This window comes from Phragmites australis, chromosome 13 (assembly GCF_958298935.1).
Source record: "Phragmites australis chromosome 13, lpPhrAust1.1, whole genome shotgun sequence".
In the NCBI taxonomy this organism is placed as follows: Eukaryota; Viridiplantae; Streptophyta; class Magnoliopsida; order Poales; family Poaceae; genus Phragmites; species Phragmites australis.
The window spans coordinates 25,572,079-25,597,102 of NC_084933.1; the positions used below are offsets into that span (position 1 = coordinate 25,572,079).

At 40.5% G+C, this 25,024-nt stretch overlaps 2 protein-coding genes across 2 annotated transcripts; one reads left to right on the forward strand and one right to left on the reverse strand.

The window, feature by feature from the left end:
* Positions 1-550: 550 nt before the first annotated feature.
* On the reverse strand, positions 551-5,549 carry LOC133888704 (E3 ubiquitin-protein ligase At1g12760-like). Its single transcript, XM_062329045.1, has 5 exons — positions 4,924-5,549; positions 1,964-2,083; positions 1,737-1,869; positions 1,478-1,642; positions 551-917 (listed from the first exon to the last, which is right to left on the reverse strand). Exons 1-5 carry the CDS (start codon positions 5,463-5,465, stop codon positions 741-743), a joined length of 1,137 nt encoding a protein of 378 aa, XP_062185029.1. The 5' UTR covers positions 5,466-5,549; the 3' UTR covers positions 551-740.
* Positions 5,550-15,238: 9,689 nt separating this feature from the next.
* Positions 15,239-18,812, forward strand: LOC133887724 (replication factor C subunit 4). The gene is made up of 7 exons (XM_062327691.1): positions 15,239-15,468; positions 15,554-15,660; positions 15,762-15,863; positions 16,223-16,418; positions 17,969-18,097; positions 18,180-18,374; positions 18,522-18,812. The coding sequence occupies exons 1-7, from the start codon at positions 15,307-15,309 to the stop codon at positions 18,630-18,632; spliced, it is 1,002 nt and encodes a 333-aa protein (XP_062183675.1). The 5' UTR covers positions 15,239-15,306; the 3' UTR covers positions 18,633-18,812.
* The last annotated feature ends 6,212 nt before the right edge of the window (positions 18,813-25,024 follow it).

A 25,024-nucleotide genomic window follows, 5' to 3' on the forward strand; every position in this document is an offset into this window, starting at 1 on the left:
ATCGCCGACCACCGTGGTCCTTGACAGATTCCGAAACGGCTACATCCCGGCTCGAGTTTCGAGTATTTTACTGCCATATTCAACAACCGACCAATCAAACCAAACCACTGCCTGTCCTCGGGAAGATAAAAGAATCTTCACTGCAAGTGAAAATGCAGCAGCTTTCCCTTCCACGATATGCACCAACCGCGACTTCGGTGAAAGGCTTCAGTTCTCAAGTAGACTTGCAGTACAACTGCGAGTCCTCGGGAAGATGAAAGAATCTTCACTGCAAGTGAAATGCAGCAGCTTTCCCTTCCACGATACGCACCAACTGCGAGCTCGGTGAAAGGCTTCAGTTCTCAAGTAGACATGTAGTACAAAGCAACATGCTGCAGCCTGCAGGAGGAAAACCATCGAGAAGTTAATGGGCAAAACAGGAATTTTGTCACCACAAACCATGCAACAAAATATTGCCAGAGTTACCTGATAGGCTGACACAAGCGAGCAGGGAAAAGCCTCAATCGCAAACATATATGGTGCAGCTAATCATATATTCCCCGACTGTAAATACAAAGAAACACTCAACTATTTATTAACTTATGTGACATATGAACAGAAGTTTGAGTTACTTTAATACATAATTGACTCTATCAGCACATTTTGGATACAAAAATTTACACCGGTCATGACGTGGAGTTACATTAGCGAAGGCACAGGTTTGGAGTAGAAATGGATCGGCATTCTCAAGCGGATGACATTCACACTTCTTCACTTCCGCTGCTACTGCTGCTTTTCCGAATGTTATACTTGCACAGGGGACACGTTGCATTGATGTGCAGCCACTTATCAATGCAGGCACAGTGGAAATGGTGCCCACAAGGGAGTTCGCGCAACTCTGCACCATCGTCATATACCGAAAGGCAAATACAACACTCCTGCGGGGACAAAGTGAACAAAGGTCTCAAAATTCAAATGACATCAATTATACACATGATATATAACAAACCAAATGATTAACTAATGCATACTTTGGCACCCACATAGGTTAGCAGCTGTTAGATTCAAAACAAAACCAAGTTTAATGGGATAGCAGAAAAATGATGGGGAAACTGATCTTATACGTTAACATGGCCTTTCACATGAACATGTATCGTTAATTTCTATCATGATAAGTATCACAAGCAAATGGTATAACACTTTGAATCCTTGTGATGTAGGCGGGCCCAGATAAGGTTACTCATGGCCGATATATTTGCCAGAACCAATATGTCCGTGCACCAAAGAAAGAAGTACTCCAAGGAGACATGTGAACTGACTAAAAGCAAGCAAACAATGATGTTTACATGCCATCCCGCTCATTAGACAAGACATATCAGTCATTATGAATGAACAATACTATGTGAGCTTGTAAAGACTATAGTTCGAAAGATTCTCAATGGTAGCACCTTATGCATCATTAAGGCCAAAGTTATGTAATATGTACATGAGAACTTACTGCATCTTCAGCTGCAAGCACTTTCTCAATAGGTAGGTTGGTGCCACATTCTGTCATTATTCCACCACAAGGCCCCATGGGATCAACAGCTTGCTTTTCAGGCTCATCAGTCCGCCGAAATTTGTATTTTGGAATTTGGCGAATGTCATCTTCAGATGCTCCTTCCTGATTTCAATCACATGATACATGTGTTAATCCATGCAAGAATGCCACGTCAACTTTAACATAAATTATATGCTAACATTTTACATAGCCACACCTGATCAGACACTGCATATAGAATTGCTATAATGCAAGGGAGGCAACAACAAACAGCAATGCCAATGATACAGGCCAGAGCAACGCAGAATACAACAAAGAACACATCGAATGCCAGAAAGACTATGCAAAGCCTGCAAAGCAAGTCATATAGAAATATGATTATAATATCAAACAAATGAAATGAGGACACTACAAAAAAGTGGCTCTTAATTAAAAAAAAAGTACCAGTAAAGTTGAGGGGCATCCTGGATAACCTCTTCACCTCCAGCAGATATCCAATAAAATCCAATTATCCACCATATGAAGGAGAACATTGTATTAGCAGACTCCAGGTGTTTTGCGATACTGCCAGAGTAAACCATAAAATATTACGAAGATGAAGAAATACTGGAAGTGTTGCATGCACAACCAGATCACATGATCTAAATAATTAAATAGACCAAAAGTGAATTACCAGACAACATGACAACAGCAGAAGCTATCATGCTCAACTAAGCTAAAGAAACAAGGACATGCATCAATCCTGAGGCGTACAATCAGATACTGGAATAAAGTGTAAAAGAAGAAGGCAAACTACAGCACAACAACAACAACAACAATAACAACAGCCTTTGTCCCAAGCAAGTTGGGGTAGGCTAGAGATGAAACCCACAAGATCCAACTAAAAAGATGATGATAAAACAATAATGATAATAAAGGTACTAGTAATAGTAAAAAATAAGTAATAACGATACAAGGAGACTGATGCATAAAATATGGTTCTGCCACGTGGATTGCTAACTTCCACACGCTTCTATCCATGGATAGTTCTTTGGGGATGAATGAGAAAATAGCAAGCCATCCAACTGGCTACAACATTAACAGTGATGCAGAGCTGACCAGCTCCAGCATAACGCATTGTTTTTCTTAGAATAAGGAACAATCCCCATGTCCATTTATGTATACGAAAAAACAAGAAAAATTACAACATAGTGACACACTGACACCTGCGGCTGGTATATGTGCCAGGCATTACCACACCATGTTCATATATTGCTTTGCCTCTCACAACTAAGGTCTTTTATCAACTTGCTATGCAATTGGCATAAAGAAAAACTTATGTTAATATCCACAAGCATGAGACGCATCTTTTCTTGAATATACTCACAGATTATAACTAGGAAAACTTCTATGATTTTGTTGGCCTGGGTTAAAGAAGTGAAGCAAAGCAAAGATAGATATGGCAATTGGTTACACGCCATAAAATAGAAAATAGAGCAATCAATTCAACATGAGTGAAAATATGGCTTAAATTTCAAGCACTTGGGGTCAATGTTGTCTTTTACTTTCTTTTGAGGGGGATGTTGTCTTTTACTTGACCTCTCAGAACAGACATCATTAGATGATACAATGTATAGCTTCACTCCATACAAATTCTACATTCTACATTTTTCCAAAAAAGAAAAAAGAAATAGAAATATAAACAGATTATGCAGTTCATTATATCATCCAATACAAATTAATAATAAGATTGAACTTAAAATCCATTACCACAATGAACATACCTCAAATTCTAAACACTGCAACACAACATAGGTACACAACAAGAAAATAATGGTAGTGAGGTCTTCCTATCTTTTTACAATTTACTTAGAAGAAGAGAAATTTACAGATCCATTTGTGGTGTTCAGCCTATTTCCCCCCTGCTATCTGGAATCTTTCTGTTCCATCTAGAATCCACGTTTTTCTGTTGTTGCTTGCTAATAACAAATTGCTTACAAGAGATAATTTGGGTAAGAGGCAAAAGGTGAAGGATCTTTCTTGCTTGTTCTGTTGTGAGGCTGAGACAGATCATCATATCTTTTTTGAGTGTGTGGTTGCCAGAGAAATCTGGAACAGAATTGCTGTGTTCTTTTGTAAAGATTTTGGTGGTGGTTTTGAATCAGTAGCTCGCTTTTGTATTAGTGATAACAGAAATAAAGTGTTAAACATACTAACATAGTGACGGCTGCTGTGTCGTGTAGTATATGGAAGACAAGGAATAAGATGTGTTTCGAGGCTGAATTGTGGATATATTTGTAGGTTATTTGGCGCCGAATCGTGACTCATAAAAGAAACTGGCGGAGCTTATGCCCGGAGGAGAGGATGATGAGCTTGGATATGTTCATATCAAGATTGGAGGAGAGTTCAGACCCGATGCTGCTGACGATGGACCAAAGCTGTTGCCGCCATACCTGACAAGACTGAACCCTGGGCTGATGATCATGCAGACAGGATGGGGATGAAGCCTGGGATGAGTTTCATGCTTTTGTTCATTTTGGGTGCTTCTGATCTAGTGTATCGAATCTGTAAAAATCAGTGGTGGTGTGCTGTAATGGTCGGTTAGGGCGTGTGGTTGAGCAAATGATGCTTTGAACCTTGGATGCTTGATCGTTTCTTAAATGGAACGGGGCACACCCTTTATTTCGAAAAAAAATTACAGATCCATTTTATAGGTTCTCTTTAGGATCCACCGACCCAGTACCCTTGAGCTACTCATGTGACCGTTTCAAAATGCTCTACTGGATAGATTTAAACATGATGCCATCTAGAGCATAGCATACCACTATAAACTATAAAGGTTTTCTAATCTTAGCATAGTGGCACACATCATCCAAACAAGAAACAGTAGACTCCATAAAGCGCTATATAAACTCAACTAGAAGAGAAGACCAGGCTAAGAAAATCTAGACATAAAAGACTGAAGTGAAGTGAACTTCGTATCAGAATTTAGTCATCGCTTTGTACCAGAAATGCTTTGTCTGACCTTACATCAGTGAGATTGCTATATCCAGACCAATCACAAACAATGGCAAAATAAAAGTTCATCAAACATCATGGGACATCGACCAGCCAACCACCCATACTGCCTATCATCGGAGGAGTTTGTAATGCCGATCCAGTTTCTGTACTTGCCTGTTCTTCACAGCCTGGTGGACAGCCTTGCAAATGCAATGCTTCAAATTACTACCTTCAGCAACACTACAACTAAGGGTTGACATTAGGAACCTTTCCCCTAGAAACTACACTACCGCAAGCCTGTGTTGCTCCACTTACTATATAGCTTGGGAGTTGGGACAATAATAACATGTTAAAGGGAAATTACTGTATATGTATTGTGCATAAACAGCATTAGAAATCTCTATTTATCAGATCCATCGAATTACCTCACGTAATCGGTACGGCGACCACGGCGATCATGCTCCCTGACATCCTCATCACTGGACGAGGACGATCCGTCACTGCCCCTCTCCTCGTCGGCGGCTGCCGGGTCCCCACCGCGCCGGCCGTGGCGCGTCCGGTACTCAATGGCTACGCAGACCATGTGGACGACGCACTGCAGGGCGTAGCCGGCGACCCAGGTCCGGAGCGGCATGGGCGAGTCCTCGTCGCGGCTGAGCACGAGCACGACCGCGGCGACGGTGATGAAGGCAAGGTTCCAGAGCAGGTCGAGCGCCACTACGGGGCGGGAGTAGGCCCAGTCCGCCTGCCGCTCCTCGAGGTGCTCCGCCGCGGCCTCCCTCACCAGCACCGACGGCTCCCGCATCGCCCGCCGCCCTCCGCGGCGCAGCAGCCGCGCCGCGCCGCGGAGGGAGGGCCGGCGGAGCGCGCCCCCGCGGCGCCGGCCCCCGCCGCCGGCTCCGCCGAGCAGCGGCGCGGAGTCGAGGGGCGCGTCGGCGCGGGTGCTCGGAGAGTGGGGCGTCGCCATCGAGGGGATCCCGTCGGAGATTGGGAGGAAGGAAATGATCTCTTCTTCTTGGGGAAAGGGATTGGGTTGGGTTTGGGTACTTGACACTGGTGTGTTTTTTCGCTATTTTCTTTTCGTTTTCCTTTTTTTTTTCAGTTTCTCCCCTATTCCGTGATGGGTTGGACTTGGACTTGGACCAGCTGCAATTGGTGATGTCCTTAGGCTGGCTTGGATTTTGGGATATGAAAGGTGGAAAAAGAAAATAAGTATATAAAATTTAATCATAATCATTCATTTATTTTTCACATTTTTATCTTACATATATAATTTTTATATTTCTAAACTAAATATTTTGAAAGCTATTGACTATCAAAGTTTTAAAATTTTGATCAGTTCTTAATCAAAATCGTAAATATTTATGACCATGGGATTACCGTTTTTATTTGCTCTTCCGAGCCGTCCACCTCCAAACATAAAAACCTCACGCCACTGAATGGTGGAATTTTTTAAATAATATTATTTTTTGAAATTACAAAAATAATAATTAAATTTATAAAATTGCATAAATAGGTAAATGTCAGCACGCGGAGTACATTGACCTGTCGGTACTCCGCATACCGACAACCTACATGGCAGTGAACCCGGGGCTCATGGGCACGCATGTTGTGCCAAAAAGGCCTATCAGCACTCTGAATGACGATAGTACCCTAGGTAGATACCAATATAGGTGTCACGCTACCTGATAGTCGACATGCTTGTCGGTACTTGGAATACCGATAGGCCTGTCGGTAAATAGATTGCCGACAAGTCTATCGGCAACTGGAGTGCCGACAGGCTATCGACAAGTAACATATCTTTTTTGTTTTTTATTAATAATTTGGGAAGAATCGTGTATTTAATGAGGCACAGCTAGAACTTAGTGTATATCCACACAACATCCTATAGAAGAATTCAAACTCTTTAGAAAATATCAACTACAGCTACACGGAAGCAGAGGCGATGAGGCACGCGAATGTTGAACAGCAGAAAATGTTTGTTGTACAAATAGTTGTCCAAACGGCATCACAAAGTGGTTCATTTTTTTTCTTAAATATGATTCTTTATAATTTTGTTCATATTTCTTTATTTAGTTGATGTAAAATTGTGTGAGTAAATTTTTTTTAGTGAAGTAATGTTAAGAGGATACAAAATCTAATTTTTGGACTTCCACTCAAAGCTTATGTGAACACCGGATCATCCGATGAGTACAACCTCAGGACCTAGATGTTGGACTTCCACTCAAAGCCTCTGTGAATACCAAACACTCTGGTGTGCCTTCAAATCTATAACCGGACCCTCCGTGAGTTATCTTGAGCCATCTGAGACTTTGTAGCCTTTGTGTGTAAAATGCTCCGGTGTATTCATCCAGTGTTCATTCCATTTACACTGAACCATTCGATGAGTTGAACCTTCTCTTCTTCTCCCTGTCGTCTCTGCAAGAAATGATCCAATGTTACCCCGGTGTGCACAAATCAAGCACCAGACCATCTGGTGGGTTGATTTTTAGTCTTTTGCACTTGCAGAGAACACTTGCATTCTTCTCTGCAAGAAATGCTCCGGTGCTATCATGTGCAGATCACTGGACTATCCGGTAAGGTCCTCAGCATTGTCCCACTTTGTTAGAAATACTCCATTGAGTTCAACACACAGAGCACTGGATTATCCAGTGAAGCTATCAGCCTCTGTGCACAATGCTCTGGTGAGTTCAAACTTCTCTGCACCAGACCTTCTGATGAGGTTAATTCTCCCGGAACTTCTCCAATTAAATCAAACTTTGTCTCGGCTATGGTGACTTCTTGACATATTATATTCATGAGACCTACAAATATATCTTCTTTACAAACATGTTAGTCCTAATGACTATATTGTCATTAATCACCAAAATCACAATCATACCCTAATAGGATCGTTTTCGTTATAATCTCCCTCTTTTTGCTTATTGATGACAACTAAAGTAAATGGCAAAAAATAAATGATATCAATCGTAAAGAGCACAAAGTCTTACCATGTTATTTGTATACATATTCTTACCATTGAGTCTTTCTTTGTTGTGGCTCCTCCTTTCTCCATACCACTATCTCCCTTGATCAACCCATGCAAGAGCTTCTCCCTCTTTGTCAACCTAGGTGCTTCTTGTTGCTTCTTATATCTTCTTCTTCTCCTCATTTATCAACTTTAGCATTTCTAGACATCATTCCTCTCATCATTTGTCAACAATCTCAAAAAGGGCTACAAACATATGGTGAACTCGAGGAAAAGCGTTAGAGCACATGTGAGAGAGCTTCATAAATCATGATCCAATGAAATGATACCAATTGAAAGGATATACTAATTGAAAAAGATATGAGACATTCATATCAATTGAAAAAGATAAACAATGATCATAATTCATGAAACTCACATGATATAATCTAAAATCTCCCTTTATATGCGCATACATATAATGAGATCAACTTGTGAATAACATTTGTAGGAATGTAGTAATATATGTGCATCTAGATAATAAATAGATGCAGAAAGTGTAAGTCATATCATGCATGGATATAGTTTAGATGTAGAAATGAATTGACAATTATACCAATTGAAGTATCTAAGCATTGCATACCTTCGAAAATATGTTGATTTCTCCATGAGACTACAAAAGACATCTAGCAACACATGGTAGTCTCAAAATCACAATACATAGTATACTCCCCCTAAATGTATGTGTATAAGTTTTGAATACTTGCGAGATATATGTATTTGTTATTAATAATAGTAGGAATGGTACTCTATAGATTGGTTCATAACACATAAAAGATACCAATTGTGAAACTAATACTATGAAAAGAACCTATAACTAATAAAGCATGTAGATTGCTCATGGATTAGAGACAAGCACATGCAACCTACCATATGAAAACTAGGTATTACCATAAATTGAAATATGCACATGCAATCCTAGACAGTACAATGGTTCAAAAAACATGAATAAAAGTCTAGCTACCATTACCTCATTACCGTTGTAGAGGGATTTGGATATATAATGATGATCATGATCTTCATCAAAGTGTCTAATCTTATATACTTGGCCTCTTCAATTGAACCTTCACTTTATCTTGTGAGCCAAGACTCTAAATCATCATAGTTGTATCAGGTTTCAAGTTTTTTTTAACCCAAATTGATTAGGGTCCTTTCATATTGGTGATGACTTCCTTAGGTACCTAAATGGGTTGGTTCCACCTCTAATTCTTTTTCTCAACCATATGTGCAATTATTTTGTCATTGTTCTTCTTCTTAAGCTTTTAGTTGTTGCTCTTAGTTTTCATCTTGTAGTTGGATTTAGTGTAGATGTTGGAGGTCTTGTTGGAGAGATTCATTAATTTTTTGTTCTCCTTAGTCTTCTTATTGACTTACTTGCATTGTAAAGATTTATAACATTCTTGATGACATTTAAAGCATGTCACGGTGGACCTCTTTACAAGTTGTTTTACCATGGTAGCATGGTTATTTTGAAGAGGTTGGACATAGTCCTTGCCTTTAATATCGCCAAGTTCTTTACGAGCTTTTTCACTTCTTGCTTGAGCACACCATTTTCTTGTATAATGAGTTAATTAATGGTTCTACAAGAATATTCTCAACACATATCTCATTGCAAATGGGTGAGCATGATATATCAATTAAATCATAAAAAATGTGCAAACATTTACCTTAACATTAAAATTAAATAGAGAGTTAGACTGCTCCAAAGAAGCCTTAGATTGAAATCTAATGCAGTCAAATTTTGCCTTAAACTCATCATGTTCCTTATTTAGCAAATTGAATTTGCTCAATAATTGCTCATAATTAGAAACAAAGGTAGCATGAATATTATTAAATGCATTGAAATTCTTAAACTCTTTTGATTATTTCTTAAGTGCCCTTTGTTGCTCATTGATCAAATGAAGGAGTTCATCATAGGAAGGAGAATCTTTATCGAATTCATAATCACTTATATCGCTATCCATACCTTTTGTCACAAGGCATTTATGTGATAATGACTTGCGTGATGACGACCTTGAGGAGGAGATTCTCTTAGAGGAGTGGGTGGAGAAGCTCTTATCATTTGAGCTTGAATCTTCATTTTTCACTCACCCCATCTTCCCATACTTGTAAATGCTTTGGCTCTTCCCCTTGCCTCTCCCTTTCTCTTGGTCTTCTTCTCCTTCTTGATGTGATCAATTATTTTGACCAAGTCTTTCATGAAGATTTGATGATCAATCTTGATACTGATCTTCTTGATGTTCTTCTCCACTTGAGAGATGAGCTTGGCAACTTCGAGATCTATTTCTTCATCACTTGATGTATTTTGCTCATCATCTTCATTGCTCTGTTCATCTTCATCTTCATCATCTTCATTTGAGCTTGATTCTTACTCTTGTTTCATCATTTTCGTCTTCATCATCTACAAGAAATGCTCCAGTCTTACCCTATGCAGATCACCGGACTATCCAGTGAGGTCCTCAGTCTTCTCCTCCTTTGTCAAAAATACTCCGGTGAATTCAACACACAGAGTACTGGACTATCCGGTGAGGCTATCAGTCTCTGTACATAATGTTCTGGTAAGTTTAAACTCCTCTGCACCGGACCTTCCGGTGAGGTCAATTCTCTCGGGACTTCTCTAATTCAATCAAACTTTGTCCCGACTGTGGTGACTACTTGATATATTTTATCCACGAGCCTACTAATATATACTCTTGGTAAACATATTAGTCTCAATAACTATGTTATCATTAATCACCAAAATCACAATCATAGTCTAATAGGGTTATTTTCGCTACAGGTAGGCCGCACACATATTGTGGATGAACCTGCATGTTACCGCATGTAGTGAGATACTTATCCTACAACTCTTCATTGAGCTCTTGTAGCCTCATCTTTGACCGTTCAACATCTACGCGCCTCATTGTCTCAGTCGTTGATGTTCACGTACTCTTCTTCATTCGTGTACCATTCGTATTTGCACCTAGACTTGTCATACTATTGGGAGGAAGCGGGTGAATTAGATGAAATTTATAGCATGGTAGGATATCATGCACACTTATCCCACACAGTACCAAGCAACCGTGGCAAGCGGAAACAGTTTCAGGCGTGGTATGTTACCATAGTCGCATCATGGCATGCGTGCCTCATGCACTTCTATCTGCAGCTCAATCTCCCTCTTCTTATGCTCCAGGTCTTTATTTCTATTTTTCTCTCCGTCCTCACGCTTGAGTCTGTTGTACTGTGTTGGAGATGAAGTATCCACATATGGGTTACAATTATATACACAAGGGGGAATACTACCATAAATTGTTCACTATGTTCGAGAAAGAGTTATTGCGATATCAGGGTGGATCTTAGGGAATCCTATCGCTCGTTTATCGAAAGCGTCTGCCAACAGAGAGAGCAAGAGGCGCGATACTATAAAAGAAGGGAGAAGGTCACGTGCAAATATCCAAGCTATAGGTGTAGGCCGGTTGTAGTTTCAACTGCTATGGATGTAATGCATCACACGCTTGAGCATCTTCTCTGAAAACATGGAGTGATTCCTTTTACATCGTGCAGGAACAGTCTCAACTAATGATCAATGATAGAAGGGCACCCTTATATAGACGAGGTGGTAGCGACATGTTTTAGAGATCAATAATTAAAGGGGGAATATTGCTACACCATGCGATGCTCTAGCAACAGGGATAAGGTCACGGGCTCGTGTATCGTCGCTAATTTTATGAAGTAAAAAGATTTGTAGAATAACGACCGATGATAGTTCATTTAAGTACGGTTACATAACACAGTTACATTGCCATACGGCACACATATAGGAAATTTATAATTTTTGTGGTGTTAGGTATCATGGTTGATACAAAACGTAAGCATAACATGTAGACACACCTTAGGGAAAGTAAATAGCCAGCCTGCATCGCACCAGAGTCAATCCTCGTCGCTTGATGCTTCTTTCTTACGCGCTTGTGCATGAGCTTCTTTCTCATATCTCCAATTCAGCTCGTCCTCGTGCCACTTCTTCCTTTGACCCATCCATTCCTAGTCCTTAGGGGATATGAAGTCATCGATCCACTGGTGAAATGCACACACCCCGGTTGGTGGCTGGACATGATTTGTTGCATGCAAACAATAAGTGTTAGTACATGAAGTGAATTGAAAATTATGTTTTCTCAAAGTGATTACTTGAGAAGATTCTCTCTTTTTGGAAAGCACATCTATGTTCGAACAACAAAAGTACCTCCCATATAGCATCAAATTTCCTCCTTTGGTTCTATTTGCACAATTTTTTAAAAAGATTCATCAACCTCTTGCTCCTGAATTGTTTATAGAAGTTTGCTCTGAGATGTTGCATGCACCAACGGCTATGCAAATCTAGCCACGATAATACACCACCTACACCACTCTGTAATGTGTTGATAGCGTTCAACAAGCTTGCATGACGATCGTGGAGGACACACATGTTATGCCTGTTACCAACAACACCTCTCTTAACCCACTACAAGAACCACAAACAACTATCAATAGACTCTCACTCGACGAATACAAAAGCCAAAGGCATAACCTAGTTTGCACTATCTACCCTGATAGTTGTGAGTATTTGCCCTTGTATTTGCCTGTGAGGAATGTCCCATCACGCACATCATCGGTCGATAATGTCAGAATGCCTCGATCAAACAGCCGAATGACCAGAACACCCACTGAAAGACTCGATCTGCATCCTGATTGATGAAATCGTGAGTAGCAATACAGGTGCCCGGGTTCCTTCCTTGAATAACCTCTAGTAATGAAGATAGGTTGTAGTATGAGTCCTTATCTGTGCCAAACCTCTTCTCTAACACTTTCTATTTTGCTCTCCATGTTATGTCATACGAAATCTCGTACCCAAATCTGTTATCGATAGCATCCATAACTCCTAATGGGGACATACTAGTTGTCTTCACAATCTTTGGGTACATCTTCTTTGCAACATAATCAACGGTCATGTTCCTGTATGCGCGTAGAGGTCGACTCAAGTTGCAAGTATGTGGTTCAACAATAGACACTACCCATATAGTGTCACACATCGGCAAGAATCCATAATCACCACATGCAACCTTCACTTAAACAATTCACGTCGTATGCGTGACTATTGGAAATTACCACATTGAACTCCCTCTACTCCGAGAAACACCATCTCTTTACTGCATACTGCAAATGGACATTGTTATGAAACATATAGCCTTTGGTCAGCACGATGGATACATCATTCATTGTCAAGTTCTCCAATACAAAATTCAACCATTCCTTCGGAATTACTGCACCTAAGTCTACAAATGTGCAGAACTCGTCGTCATCTGTCTCCATCTGGCCCACAAGTACCTTGTCCTGCTCTCCTTGATCAGCACGCATCGTGATATGATTATCTTCCCCGTTGTTACGTTCTTTTCTTGCTGTCTGTATCTTAACAGGTGCACTAGTTCACAGGATTACCTCCGGAACCACACTCTCCTGCACCTCCTCATAGAAAACATTTTTCACCTACAGCTTCTACGGTGCTAGACTCGTCTTCTGTCAAAGAAAGATTGCTCGTTTCTGCAAGCATGCAGTGGAAAAAAAACCATCTCAACCCTAGTGACACAAATTGTTTCTATTGCTTCGAACATGTAACCTCCCAGAGCTCCCACTACCAGCCGATTTCTCGACATCTAGGAATCAAAACCTTCACCATCAACCGTTGATGTGACGGACTATGTTGCAACAGATTATATAGTCAACCTAACACTTGGGCCTGCCATAACTATCCCGGACTATACAGTTATGTACCCACCTACTGAAAGTTACTTAAATCCACCCCACTGTTACAATGCATGACATATCCAGTGCCATAAAAAACCCTAAACTCTACTACAATTGATATTCCTAATTTAACAACCATACTATACTCCATCAGATTAAATAATTATAATCAACATACAACAGCTAAGACCACAAAATCTATTCAACCTCAACACTTGTCAAATATCACAACTAACATACCATTTATGTTCATACTATATCATTCTAAATGATTGCTACTAAAAAATTATTCCATTTCCATTCTAAATATCCTGCGGCTATAAAATATTTTTTACTGCATATTCATAACAATTCGATTTCAAACTAGTCTAGATTTTCTAACTATTGAAAAATTCTGAACTATGTATGCTCTATGCTAAATTATCTATTATACACGTACCTAAATACAATACTGCGAAAATCCTCAACAATTCAAATAAACAATTCCTATATTGACAAAAAATATGTACGTATAATAATATCAAATTTTCAAATCTAGAATATATTACATTTCATAACTAACTATACTATATCTTCTACCTATAGCTTTCCGAACCATACATACTCTATTCTAAATTTTATTTCCTTATTTTTCTAAATTATCTAGTCTACTCGATAACTCTAATATTCACTAACTATTTTCCTACTATTTTTCTGAGTATTTCTAATTTTTCTAACTATTTCTCTATTCCTAATTTATAACTATTTTCTACCAATTTTCTAAATCATATAGTATTTTTCTAACTATTTCATATCATACTATTTTTCCTAATTTCTAATATTCTAAGTATTCCTATTTTCTAACTACTCCTAAATTTCTAACTAATCTTAACTTAAAAAAAATCTTACTGGTACCGACTACATTTCTACTCTAATTTCTATATCCCTCATTTTTCTATATTTCTTCCTCTACTCCTATGTTTCTATGTAAATTTATCTAATCCTAAATTTTGTATACATTATCTAATGTAACCAAAACTAAAATTACCAAATCTAACCAAAAATATACATGAATAATAAACCACACCTAATCAATAATATGCCTCAAAAATATTTTATCAAACACTACGAAATTTCTACCAACAATTTTAAATAAATAAACCTGAATGTATCGAATATTTCTACTCTAAATATGCTCAAATATAATAAAAAAATCATATTTGACATATACCAAAATTTCTAAATAATAGACCTAAACTATTTCCTACTCTAAATTTTCTATTTATACTCGAAAATCCTAGTCTAACAATTGTAAACACTCTTGACTTTACTAATCAAAATATACCACAGAAATCCTTCAATAAAATCTCTAAACACTGTAAATATCTAATTCTATATATACCACACAAATTATACTCTAAATTTTCTATCTATTATTGTATAAAACTAGATCTCTAACCTAATTTTACTCTACTGGATTTATCTAAAAATCTACCTAGATTTTTTCTATACTACCTGCTATTATTCCTATTCTGATCTAAATAGAAAAAAAAAAGTTACCGGCGATTGTATGACATTGTGGGTTCTTCCTCTGCGCCTTGCCGCTCGCTCTGCTCCACGCGCCGCCACCCTCTCTCCTCTGCGCACGCCGTTGCTCTCGGCCGTCAAAAGATAAGCGTTCGGGAAAGAAGCTGAATCGCTCAGGTGGCCAGCTAGCACCTATTGGCATGCAGAGTGCTGACAAACCATGAAGTAGCACATGTTGACACATAGTATGTCGACTGGTCTTCTCGGTGCGCCTAAAGCCTTTGTGGCACCCTGTTTTGTTAGACCCACATTCCGATAGGTCTTTAAACCCACTTATACATAGAAAGTCGTTACGCAAAGTATTGATAGACTCATAATCAACGCTCCACATATTAATAAGTATCTATTATTGTAATTTTACTAATTTTACTACTATTTTTATAATTTTTCAATAAGATAGCTCCGTCAATTCCCCCTTTCCCTCCACTACCGCGCGGTTTTCTCCTCCCGCGGCGCAAGCGTAACCCACCCGAGCGCTATGGCTGGCTCCTCCGCCGCCGCCCCCACCGACACCTACGACATCCCGTGGGTGGAGAAGTACCGTCCCACCCGCGTCGCAGACGTCGTCGGCAACTCCGACGCCGTCGCCCGCCTCGAGGTCATCGCCCGCGACGGCAACATGCCTAACCTCATCCTCTCCGTAAGCGCCATTTCCTCGAACACCTGACGCGCGCGCTCCACGGCACTGCGTGGCTCACCCTACCTCCTGCTGTTTCCTTCCCCAGGGGCCTCCGGGGACTGGGAAGACGACAAGCATCCTGGCGCTGGCCCACGAGATGCTCGGGCCCAGCTACCGCGAGGCCGTGCTCGAGCTCAACGCCTCTGACGACAGGTTGCTGCGACCGTAACGTGATTTTGTATCGGTGAATGGGGCCCGCATGGGTGGTGTGTGGTGTGGACTGGGTGCGTGATGGTTGATTCGTGCTTTTGCAGGGGGCTGGATGTGGTGCGGAACAAGATCAAGATGTTTGCGCAGAAGAAGGTCACATTGCAGCCGGGGCGGCACAAGATCGTCATCTTGGATGAGGCTGACAGGTAATGCTATTCCAAGAGCGTTATCAAAGTATGATGAGGGTAATTACTGCAACAAGAGAAGGATGTGACGATGTGTTATGAACGCTGTTCTTAGTTCACCATTGATTGTTTGCACTAAGGCAAGGTTGTTACTTGTACATGGCTTTCTGCGTAGTGACAAAGTACGATGGATAAACCCAGTGGCGACTCCATCTGTAAGAGTTATGCGACATTATTTGGTAGAGTTTGAATTGAAGTTTGGGAGTTTTGTTCAATGTTTACTATGATGTTTAAGCATACAGTTGCTCAATTATGGGGATTTAGGTAGCTTTGTTTGAGTAATTAAGGCTGTATTTGAACCTCACACTTGCTACGTGCAGCATGACATCAGGAGCACAGCAAGCACTGCGAAGAACCATGGAGATATATTCGAACACCACAAGATTTGCGCTGGCCTGCAACACCTCATCTAAGATAATCGAACCCATTCAAAGTCGCTGTGCTATTGTCAGGTTCTCTAGGCTCTCAGATCAGGAGATCCTTGGCCGCCTTATGGTTGTGGTGGGAGCTGAGAAGGTAGTGTTTGGTGCTTACTCCACTCCAGAATAGATTTTGTTCTAGGGTTCGTGCAATCAACCTTTTGAAAATTTGACCACTAATATACAAAAAGTATTTTGGTTTGTCACATGGAGATGATATTAGTGGATGTATCGTGAAATGTAGTTCTGTATAAATTACATTTTTAGTAATTTTTGATGTCATACAATTAGAAAACACAGTTGTCATACTTGTGTAATTGAGACTTTTTCATGTCTTAAACACAATGCTCTTATAATTGTAAGGACTTACCTACCATGTTATTGCCTTGGTTGCTTTAACTAGACACCTAGAACAACAGATTGATACTTAACCGCTTTACATAGTTGTTGGAACCATTTTCCCACTCCTGGACGTAATACCATGTGAACTTTTATGTAGCTTTTTCACCTGCGAAGGTTTAAGAGAGCCCATTTTGACACTTGAATTCTCTTGCATTTGTCATGTTTCCTTCGCATAACCTTGAAAGCATGTTAATGCCTTATCATTTATTTATAATTTCTCACACTGTTAAAGTGTTATTTCTAAAATTATCTGCCTCATTTCTACCAAGCTATCTATGTTCGATCCTTGTATGTTAATAAACCATATGTATGAGCTAGCTCCCAACGATATTGTAGGAAATAGAAAAAGAGAAGCCTTATAGGAGTAGAGAAGAGGAAAAGTGTACTAGTTACAGTTTGTCTTGATAAAAGAGCTTATGGTTGTATAAAGAAATCATTTCACCAGTTGGATTGTCAATTTGCAGAACAGATAGTAAAGAGCTATAATTTGACGATTTGAATTCCAGTATCACCATGAAACAATGCATATGTCATCTGTGCACCGGATGGGTATTGCATCTTGCTGGCCACTTCCTTTTTGTTCTTCTGCGATCCTAAATCGGTTGTTTGGCTACTGCTCCACCATAATACCTACAATTACAATCTTTGTTAGTCTTGTTGAAAGCTTTGCTGCTGATATGATAGTCGATCTGCAAATGCTGCTGAATCGTAACCATTTCAAACTAATTAGTTAGGAGAAATGTTGTATGCTACTTGAGTGTAAACCTCTTGCCAGATAAACTAGCATGCTTTCCTTGCAAGAGTAAAAAGAACTTTTACCAAATATTACCCATTGTGTGTTGTGACGTCAGATATATCCAAATAAGCACAGCTTTCAGATTCTATAATTTAAATACCCATACATTTCAATGCTTATTTAAGGGATTCCTGTTTTGTTGAAAGCTTTGAGGGATTGGGCTGGGATATGGGCTCCCAAACAAGGCCTTGTAGACTTGCAAGGCTGCAATCAAGCAACTCCCAACAGTGTTTAAGTTAAATAATTTTGGCTTCTGTCTGTTTAAACCCATTGATCATGTAGACACCAGGCTTAGTTTATTTGATTTGTTCTAAGTGCCTGAATGTTATACTGGTCTAACCGTGAAACCGGGTTTTGACCGTACTGCTCGTTTCAGTTTTTTTGTTAATTATTCCCAGTCAGGCTCCAAGTTTAATTGCATCTTGTGTTTCGACTTTTGTTCAACCTAGGTTCCTTATGTGCCAGAGGGGCTTGAAGCTATCATCTTTACTGCTGATGGTGATATGAGACAAGCTTTGAATAATCTGCAAGCTACATTTAGTGGGTTCCGCTTTATTAATCAAGAAAATGTGTTCAAGGTTCATGCACAACTTATCCCTGCTTCATCATGTGCAATATTTGTTCAGTTGATACTAACACTCTGACGCTGTACTGGTCCAGGTTTGCGATCAGCCGCATCCCTTGCACGTCAAGAATATGGTGAAAAATGTGCTCGATGGGAAGTTTGACGAGGCCTGCTCTGCTCTGAAGCAGCTTTATGATTTGGGATACTCTCCTACTGATATAATCACTACTCTCTTCCGTGTTGTCAAGAACTATGACATGGCTGAATATCTGAAGCTGGAAATGTTGAAGGTAACTTCACAGCCTTGTAACCTTTTTCTTTAAGGAAAAGAGTAGGAATGGATCCAGCTGTGTTACACCCTTGTAACTTACACAGGCGCAGTAGATTGTCTTGAATCTCTCATCTGTTGAATAAACATATTCTGTTTATCTGTACAGGAAACAGGATTTGCGCACATGAGAATCTGTGATGGTGTGGGTTCATTCCTTCAGCTTTCGGGCCTACTTGCTAAGTATGCGCTGGTGAGAGAAACAGCAAAAGCTCCATGAGCTCGTTGTAGATGGTAATAGCTTTATGTCCAGCTGCGCTGACACGGTGGCCTGGTCATTCAGTTAACAGTGTTGCCATACATGGCTTTCTGATTACAGCTCTGTCATCGCATCTGTCTGTAAGATAAGTAAAACTATGCTGTTAACTGTTTTTTAAAAAAAGTTTTATTAATTCTTATCGTTACATCAAACTAATACAACTAGATAAGAGTTATCCCGACCTCTACATATTAAAGATGCATAGAGCCAAAAACAAAACAAAAACACAACGTATCTGAGAAAGAAGCTATGAAGAGCCGTCCTTATTGTTAACTGTTAATACAGTATGGCAGATGTAGCTGCACAGTTAGATAGCCGTCCTAATTGGTCTTACATGCCGTTTACTGTTTCCCCAAAAACCAGTGATGTGTGCAGTGCCCTATCTTAGAACCTTTTGGTTGTTTTTTATGATCTCGTGGGCCGTGGCCTCTGCTGTGTTATCCTAGCAGAGTAGCAGCAGTACTTCTTTAGGAGGTAGGCCATGGAAAAGACTTCTGTGCAAACTTGTCAATGTATGTGCATTGTGCTAGATATGGTTAGATCGCATTACCTGCCAAACTCGACTAGGTTGGTCCGCCACTGATTTTTGGAAGCCAACTGTGTCTGCAGAATTACCTGCACAGAGTAGCATAATATCCTTGTCCTTTGGACGTACATTAATACATTATAGGAGGATCTTGTTTGTGGTCCAACTTATGAGCAAGACAAGTTGACAGGAGCCGGTTTGTTTTGACAAGACCACAAAACTTTGGAACAAGGAATAGAAAACAGAGGAATGGTGGACGAGCACCGTGAACAGTCCGATGCAATACCTAAACGTTTCCTCGATGACAATGTGTACATCATCCAGTGCTCTACATCGCCATCACAAGTTGCATCTGTGCTGAACAATCAGTATAGTGCGAACAAATTGGACCCTTACATTCAGGGTACGTTACAAATGTGGTCGTCCTTCCGGTTATCTGTTCTGCAACTGGCGACTGTGCTTCGCTATGAATGGTGATTGCCCAGCGCCGAGCCGCCGAAAGGAAGTCGCGCACCGCGCGTTCTGGAACAGTTGGGATCATACACCTTTGTCCCAAACAGATCGATTTCTTTCTGCAGAACTCAGAATTTAGTCACAAATTAGGGAAGCTGTGATCTTTTTTCCAGAACGGGGCCTCCCCGAATTTCATTACCAGGAAGCAACGAAATTACACATAGTTTTCTCCGACGGAGCAAAACAAAGACTGAAAGCTAAAAGGAATACACAGCTGTAGAAACCACCAACGCAGCACCGAGGGCAGTCTCAAACAAACGCCCACACAGCTGCCCAGATATGTACAGAGAGGAGACAGCGTGAACTACCAGCATCAACCACGGTGCTAGGAGCAAAAGAAAGCAAAAGCCAACGGCACGACATACAGCACAGAGACGGATCAGAAGGCCGGTTTGCAAGAAGCAGCACAGCCTTGAATTCTTTCCTAGGAGAGTTTGACAATGGCTGCATCGGATTCACCAGCTTCATCTTGAATCTTCGCGATCATCTCAGCATCGTTCTTGTGTTTCTTGGAATGGAGCTGGAGGGCCGTCTCTTGAAGGATGTGTATGCCCTTCCGCAGCATATCCTGGCACTGATCAGTTTGGAGACCTGCCCAATAGCGCATAAAGGAACAAGCAAGGCAGATAAACTCAGTTGGAGAGCGCACAAACTTTTTATCAAAGATCACCCTATTTCTCAATGTCCATATTGCCCAAACAACTACAGCTAATCCCATCATATGAAATTTTCCACCACCTGGAAGATGGTGCCTGACCCAAATACTATACTGCTCAATGTTTGATGGCCGGCACTTAGCACCAATAACCCACCCGATTAGGCTCCAGCCGTATTTGGCCATGGGGCAATCAAAGAACAGATGCGAAATGGATTCGTGGTCAGAGCAGAAGACACATCTGGGGTCACCCGTCCAATTTCTTCTAATAAGATTATCTTTAGTAAGAATCGCGTTTTGTAGCAGCAACCACAAGAAGATTTTAATTTTTAGGGGAATCCTGGCTTTCCAGACCTCATTATAGGTCAAACCATTGTGATCTCTGCACAGATGTTTATACATTGATTTTACAATAAACTTCCCCGAATTTTCCCAACGCCAGATAGGCTTATCTTTTTCATTGGACAGAGCACATGTCAAAAGGATATCTTTCAGTCTTCTTAGCTGATTTTGCATATTCTCGTTGAGCCACCTTCTGTACGAGAAACACCAATGTTTAGAAGCGGCTATGTCAACAGTCATATTCTGATCCTTGCAAACCTCAAAGAGTTCTTTAAATTTGTCCATGAAAGAAACTTCACCACACCAAGCGTCTCTCCAAAAATCTGTTTTTTTTTTTCCATTGCCAATTCTCATTTTTCTGCCAGCCAGGTAAAGGTCTTTCACCTTCAAAAGGTCATTCCACACAGGGGATTGATTAGGGTTACTTTTAAGTTGGGCAATGCTTTTCAACTTGATATATTTTTTGACAACAATCTGCTGCCATAAGCCAATCTCATTTTCCAATTTCCACCACCATTTGCACAACAGGCTTATGTTTAATTTCCTAAGGTCCTGGATTCCCAGCCCACCTTTACTCTTGGGACTGCATACTTTAGTCCATTTGACAAGGTGATATCTTTTTTTTTTCTGCCCCCCTGCCAAAAGAACCTTTTCCTGGTTTTGTCCAATTTGGCATGAATAGTTTTGGGTAACAGATACATGGATATATGATATATGGGAACACTACTCAGACTGGAGTTAACTAAAGTAGTCCTTCCACCAAGGGAAAGAGAGCTACCTTGCCACCCATCTAGTCTCTTAACTAGCTTCTCGTCCAGATGTAACCAATGCGTCGCAAGCAACCTGGTACTTGAAACAGGAACACCAAGATACTTGGTAGGCCAATCTCCAGTAGCACAGTTGAACATCTCGGCATATCTGTGTTTCTTGTCTCCCTCTTGATCAATCATGAGGACTTCACTTTTTTGAAAGTTTATTTTAAGTCCAGACATAGCTTCATAGTTATATAACAACAGTTTTAAGTTGATAGCCATTTCCTCATTGTCATCCAGCAAAACAATTGTGTCATCAGCATACTGCAGAATGGTAACTCCATTATCAATATATTCCGGTACTAAACCTTTAACGAGTTGGTTCTGCTTGGCCATATTAATCATTTTAGCCAGGGTATCAGCAGCTATGTTGAAGAGAAAGGGAGACAAAGGATCTCCTTGCCTGACCCCCTTTTTGCTTTGAAAATAGGGGCCCAATTTTCCATTCATCTTGACATTTAGGGTACCCTGGGTGACCACAGCTTTCATCCAATCACACCACTTGTTATTGAACCCCCTTTGGTGAAGGCAATTGAAGAGAAACTCCCAATTGACCTTGTCATAAGCTTTTTCAAAGTCAAGTTTAAGCACTACACCTTTCTTCTTTTTTTTATTCTGGTGTCATGTAAGACTTCATGAAGACACATCACTCCTTCTATGATATTTCTATCTTTTATAAACGCATTCTGGCATTTGTCTATAAGTCTATGTATGCATTTTTCCAGCCTTAGAGTCAGCACCTTCGTAAAAATCTTGTAACTAACATTTAAGAGGCAGATAGGCCTATATTGTTGGATTTTATTTGCCTCTTTCAGCTTAGGAAGCAGGATAATAACCCCATAGTTCAGTCTCCATATGTGAAGTTTAAGATCATGGAAATCCTGAAACAACTGCATGAGATCGCACCCTATAATATCCCAGCATTTCTGATAGAATTCAATGGGTAAGTGATCAGGACCTGGAGCAGTATTAGTTTCCATAGAAAAGACAGCACTTTTCACTTCTTCTGTTGTGAAAGGCCGAGTTAGGGCAATATTCTCATGGTTATTAATTTTTTCCTCATTGCTCCAGCAACTTTCAGCCATATGGAACAAAGGACTTTCATCAGGGCCAAAGAGCTGCTTATAAAAATATGTTGCATGAAGTAGGAGGTTGTCATCCCCTTCAATCACTCTATCATCTTGCTGAAGGCAGAATATGGTGTTTTTTCTTTTTCTGCCATTAGCAACTCTGTGGACGAATTCAGTGTTATTGTCTCCCTTAAGCAACCATTTAGCATTGGATCTTTTATTCCAGTAGATCTCTTCTTCTTCCAGCATATGAAGCAGCTCAAGCTGGATTTCATTCTTCCTTCGCAGTTGCGTATCATTTAGCATATCTACTTCCTCCAAATTCTCAAGAGCAAGTAATTCTTCGCTCAGGTCTTTCTTCTTTTTCCTATTCTGACCTTTAACATTGTTGCCCCATCCTTTTAACCATTTTTTCACCCTCTTTCCTTTTATTAACCAACCTTCTAAGTTAGATTTAGCTGACACAGGTTTACCCCATATCTTAGAGATGTTTTGTCTGAATTCCGGTCGAGAGAGCCAGGACAACTCAAAACAAAAAGGTTTTGGAGGTCTGGCAGTCTCATCCCCCGTGTTCAGAACAAGGGGATTGTGGTCAGAGGTATACCTTGGGATTTTTTTTAGTGTGGATAGGGGAAACAATTGCTCCCAATCTTTAGTCATAAGAATCTTGTCCAATTTTTTCAAGGTTGGATTAGTTCTATTGTTACTCCAGGTATATTTACCACCAGATATGGCCAGTTCTCTAAGCTCAAAAGAGTTTATGATAGCATTGAACATATCAGTGATTCTATTTCCGTGAAAATGTTTATTCTTTTCAGTGCTAAATCTGAGTATGTTGAAGTCACCCCCAATGAGCATGGGGCGTTTATTAGCATAGCACAGGTTAGATAGATCAAGGAGGAACTGATCTTTCTCTTCCTCATGTGCGGGGCCATAAACAGTGGCCATAGCCCATTTCATGTTTTTTTTTCGATCACATTGGCCAGGATGTGGTATCTCCCCGAAGAGAAGGAGTCCACATCATACCTATCCAGGTTTACTCCACACAGGATTCCTCCTGATCTGCCGGAAGAGGGCAGCCAGTGCCAAGCATAGGAATTCCTAGCATCTATCTTCCTAAAAAACTGGTTGCTAAAGGACTTCCTCATGGTTTCCTGTAAACCAATGAAGTCAGCCTGGTGATCAAGGATTAACTCCCTCAAGAAAGTCCCCATACCTTTTTTAGAGACCCCCCTACAGTTCCAAATGATGCTTATCATTATTTATATTTTGGGTTGGTAAGAGGCCTTTTCCTGAGGTTCCACTTCTTCCTGGCTCAGCTCTAGAGGGGGTCTTTCCTGCTCATCACCGAAACTCAAGGAGAAGGTTGTTTCTTTATTTGTTTCAAGCTCACTGACCCTGGGTATGGCTGGTTCCACCATTTCTTTGGTTTCAGCAACAGGGTCTTGTATGGGTAGGATTCCCTGGACCTCCTTTACTCCACTTGTGATAGCAAATTTTGCTTCTATGGCTGCTAGGGGATCAAACGAGGACCTAGTCCAATTAGAACCGTATTCATTAATGACAGTACTCCCTATGACTGGGATTTGGACAACCCAAAGTCTCCTATTTTCTTCACAGACATTTTGGGGGTTCTGATGAGCAAACACCAAAGATTGCCCTCCTGGGGCAATGATATCACCCAGTATGAGCCCCTCATCAGCTTCTTCATCCTCACTAGGGATGTTCTCCGGAGCTTTACCTTTATCAACAACAGCCCCAAGAGTGGGTGAGGGACACATTGAGCTATATACTTTTTGAGCATCAGCCATTAGTTTCTTAGCTGGTGCACTGCCTTTCCCCCCCAACTGGGCAGAAGTATCATTTTTGCACTTGTCCTCCCATTGACCGGCAGACTTGGGTTTTTTAGGTGAAGGGTGTTCAGGATCCTTGTCCACCCTGACCCATTTATTTCCAGCTGCATTTGTAGCTCCCTCCTGGGAAACTTCTCTCTGGAAGGTGAAATCATAAAAATGGAGGTCTAGCACCCCCTCAACAATAGCTGGCACTTTGATTACAGATCTGCAAGCGATTTTGATTCTCACATAGTCAAACTTTCCCAGGTTTTCTTTGTCGACCTCCACAGCTAACCCAACTAGGGAGGCAACATAACTGGCTGTAATTTCATCTCTGATGGCAAAAGGGATGCCTTTGACTCTAAACCAGGCGACCTCCAGCGCCCCTTTTGATCCCACAGAGGAGGACCACTGACTGACTTTGATGATAGCAGTAGGAACTGTCCTCATTCTCATCTCTAAAAAGTGAGATAATTCCTCAACTTTCTTTTCAGTGGGAAACCTTAGCTGGAACTGGTTGTCATTCAGTTTTTTGGCATACCACCTCCAAGTGGAATTGGTTCCAGCTAGGGTTCTGAATTCAGCCTCTATTTGTCTAGC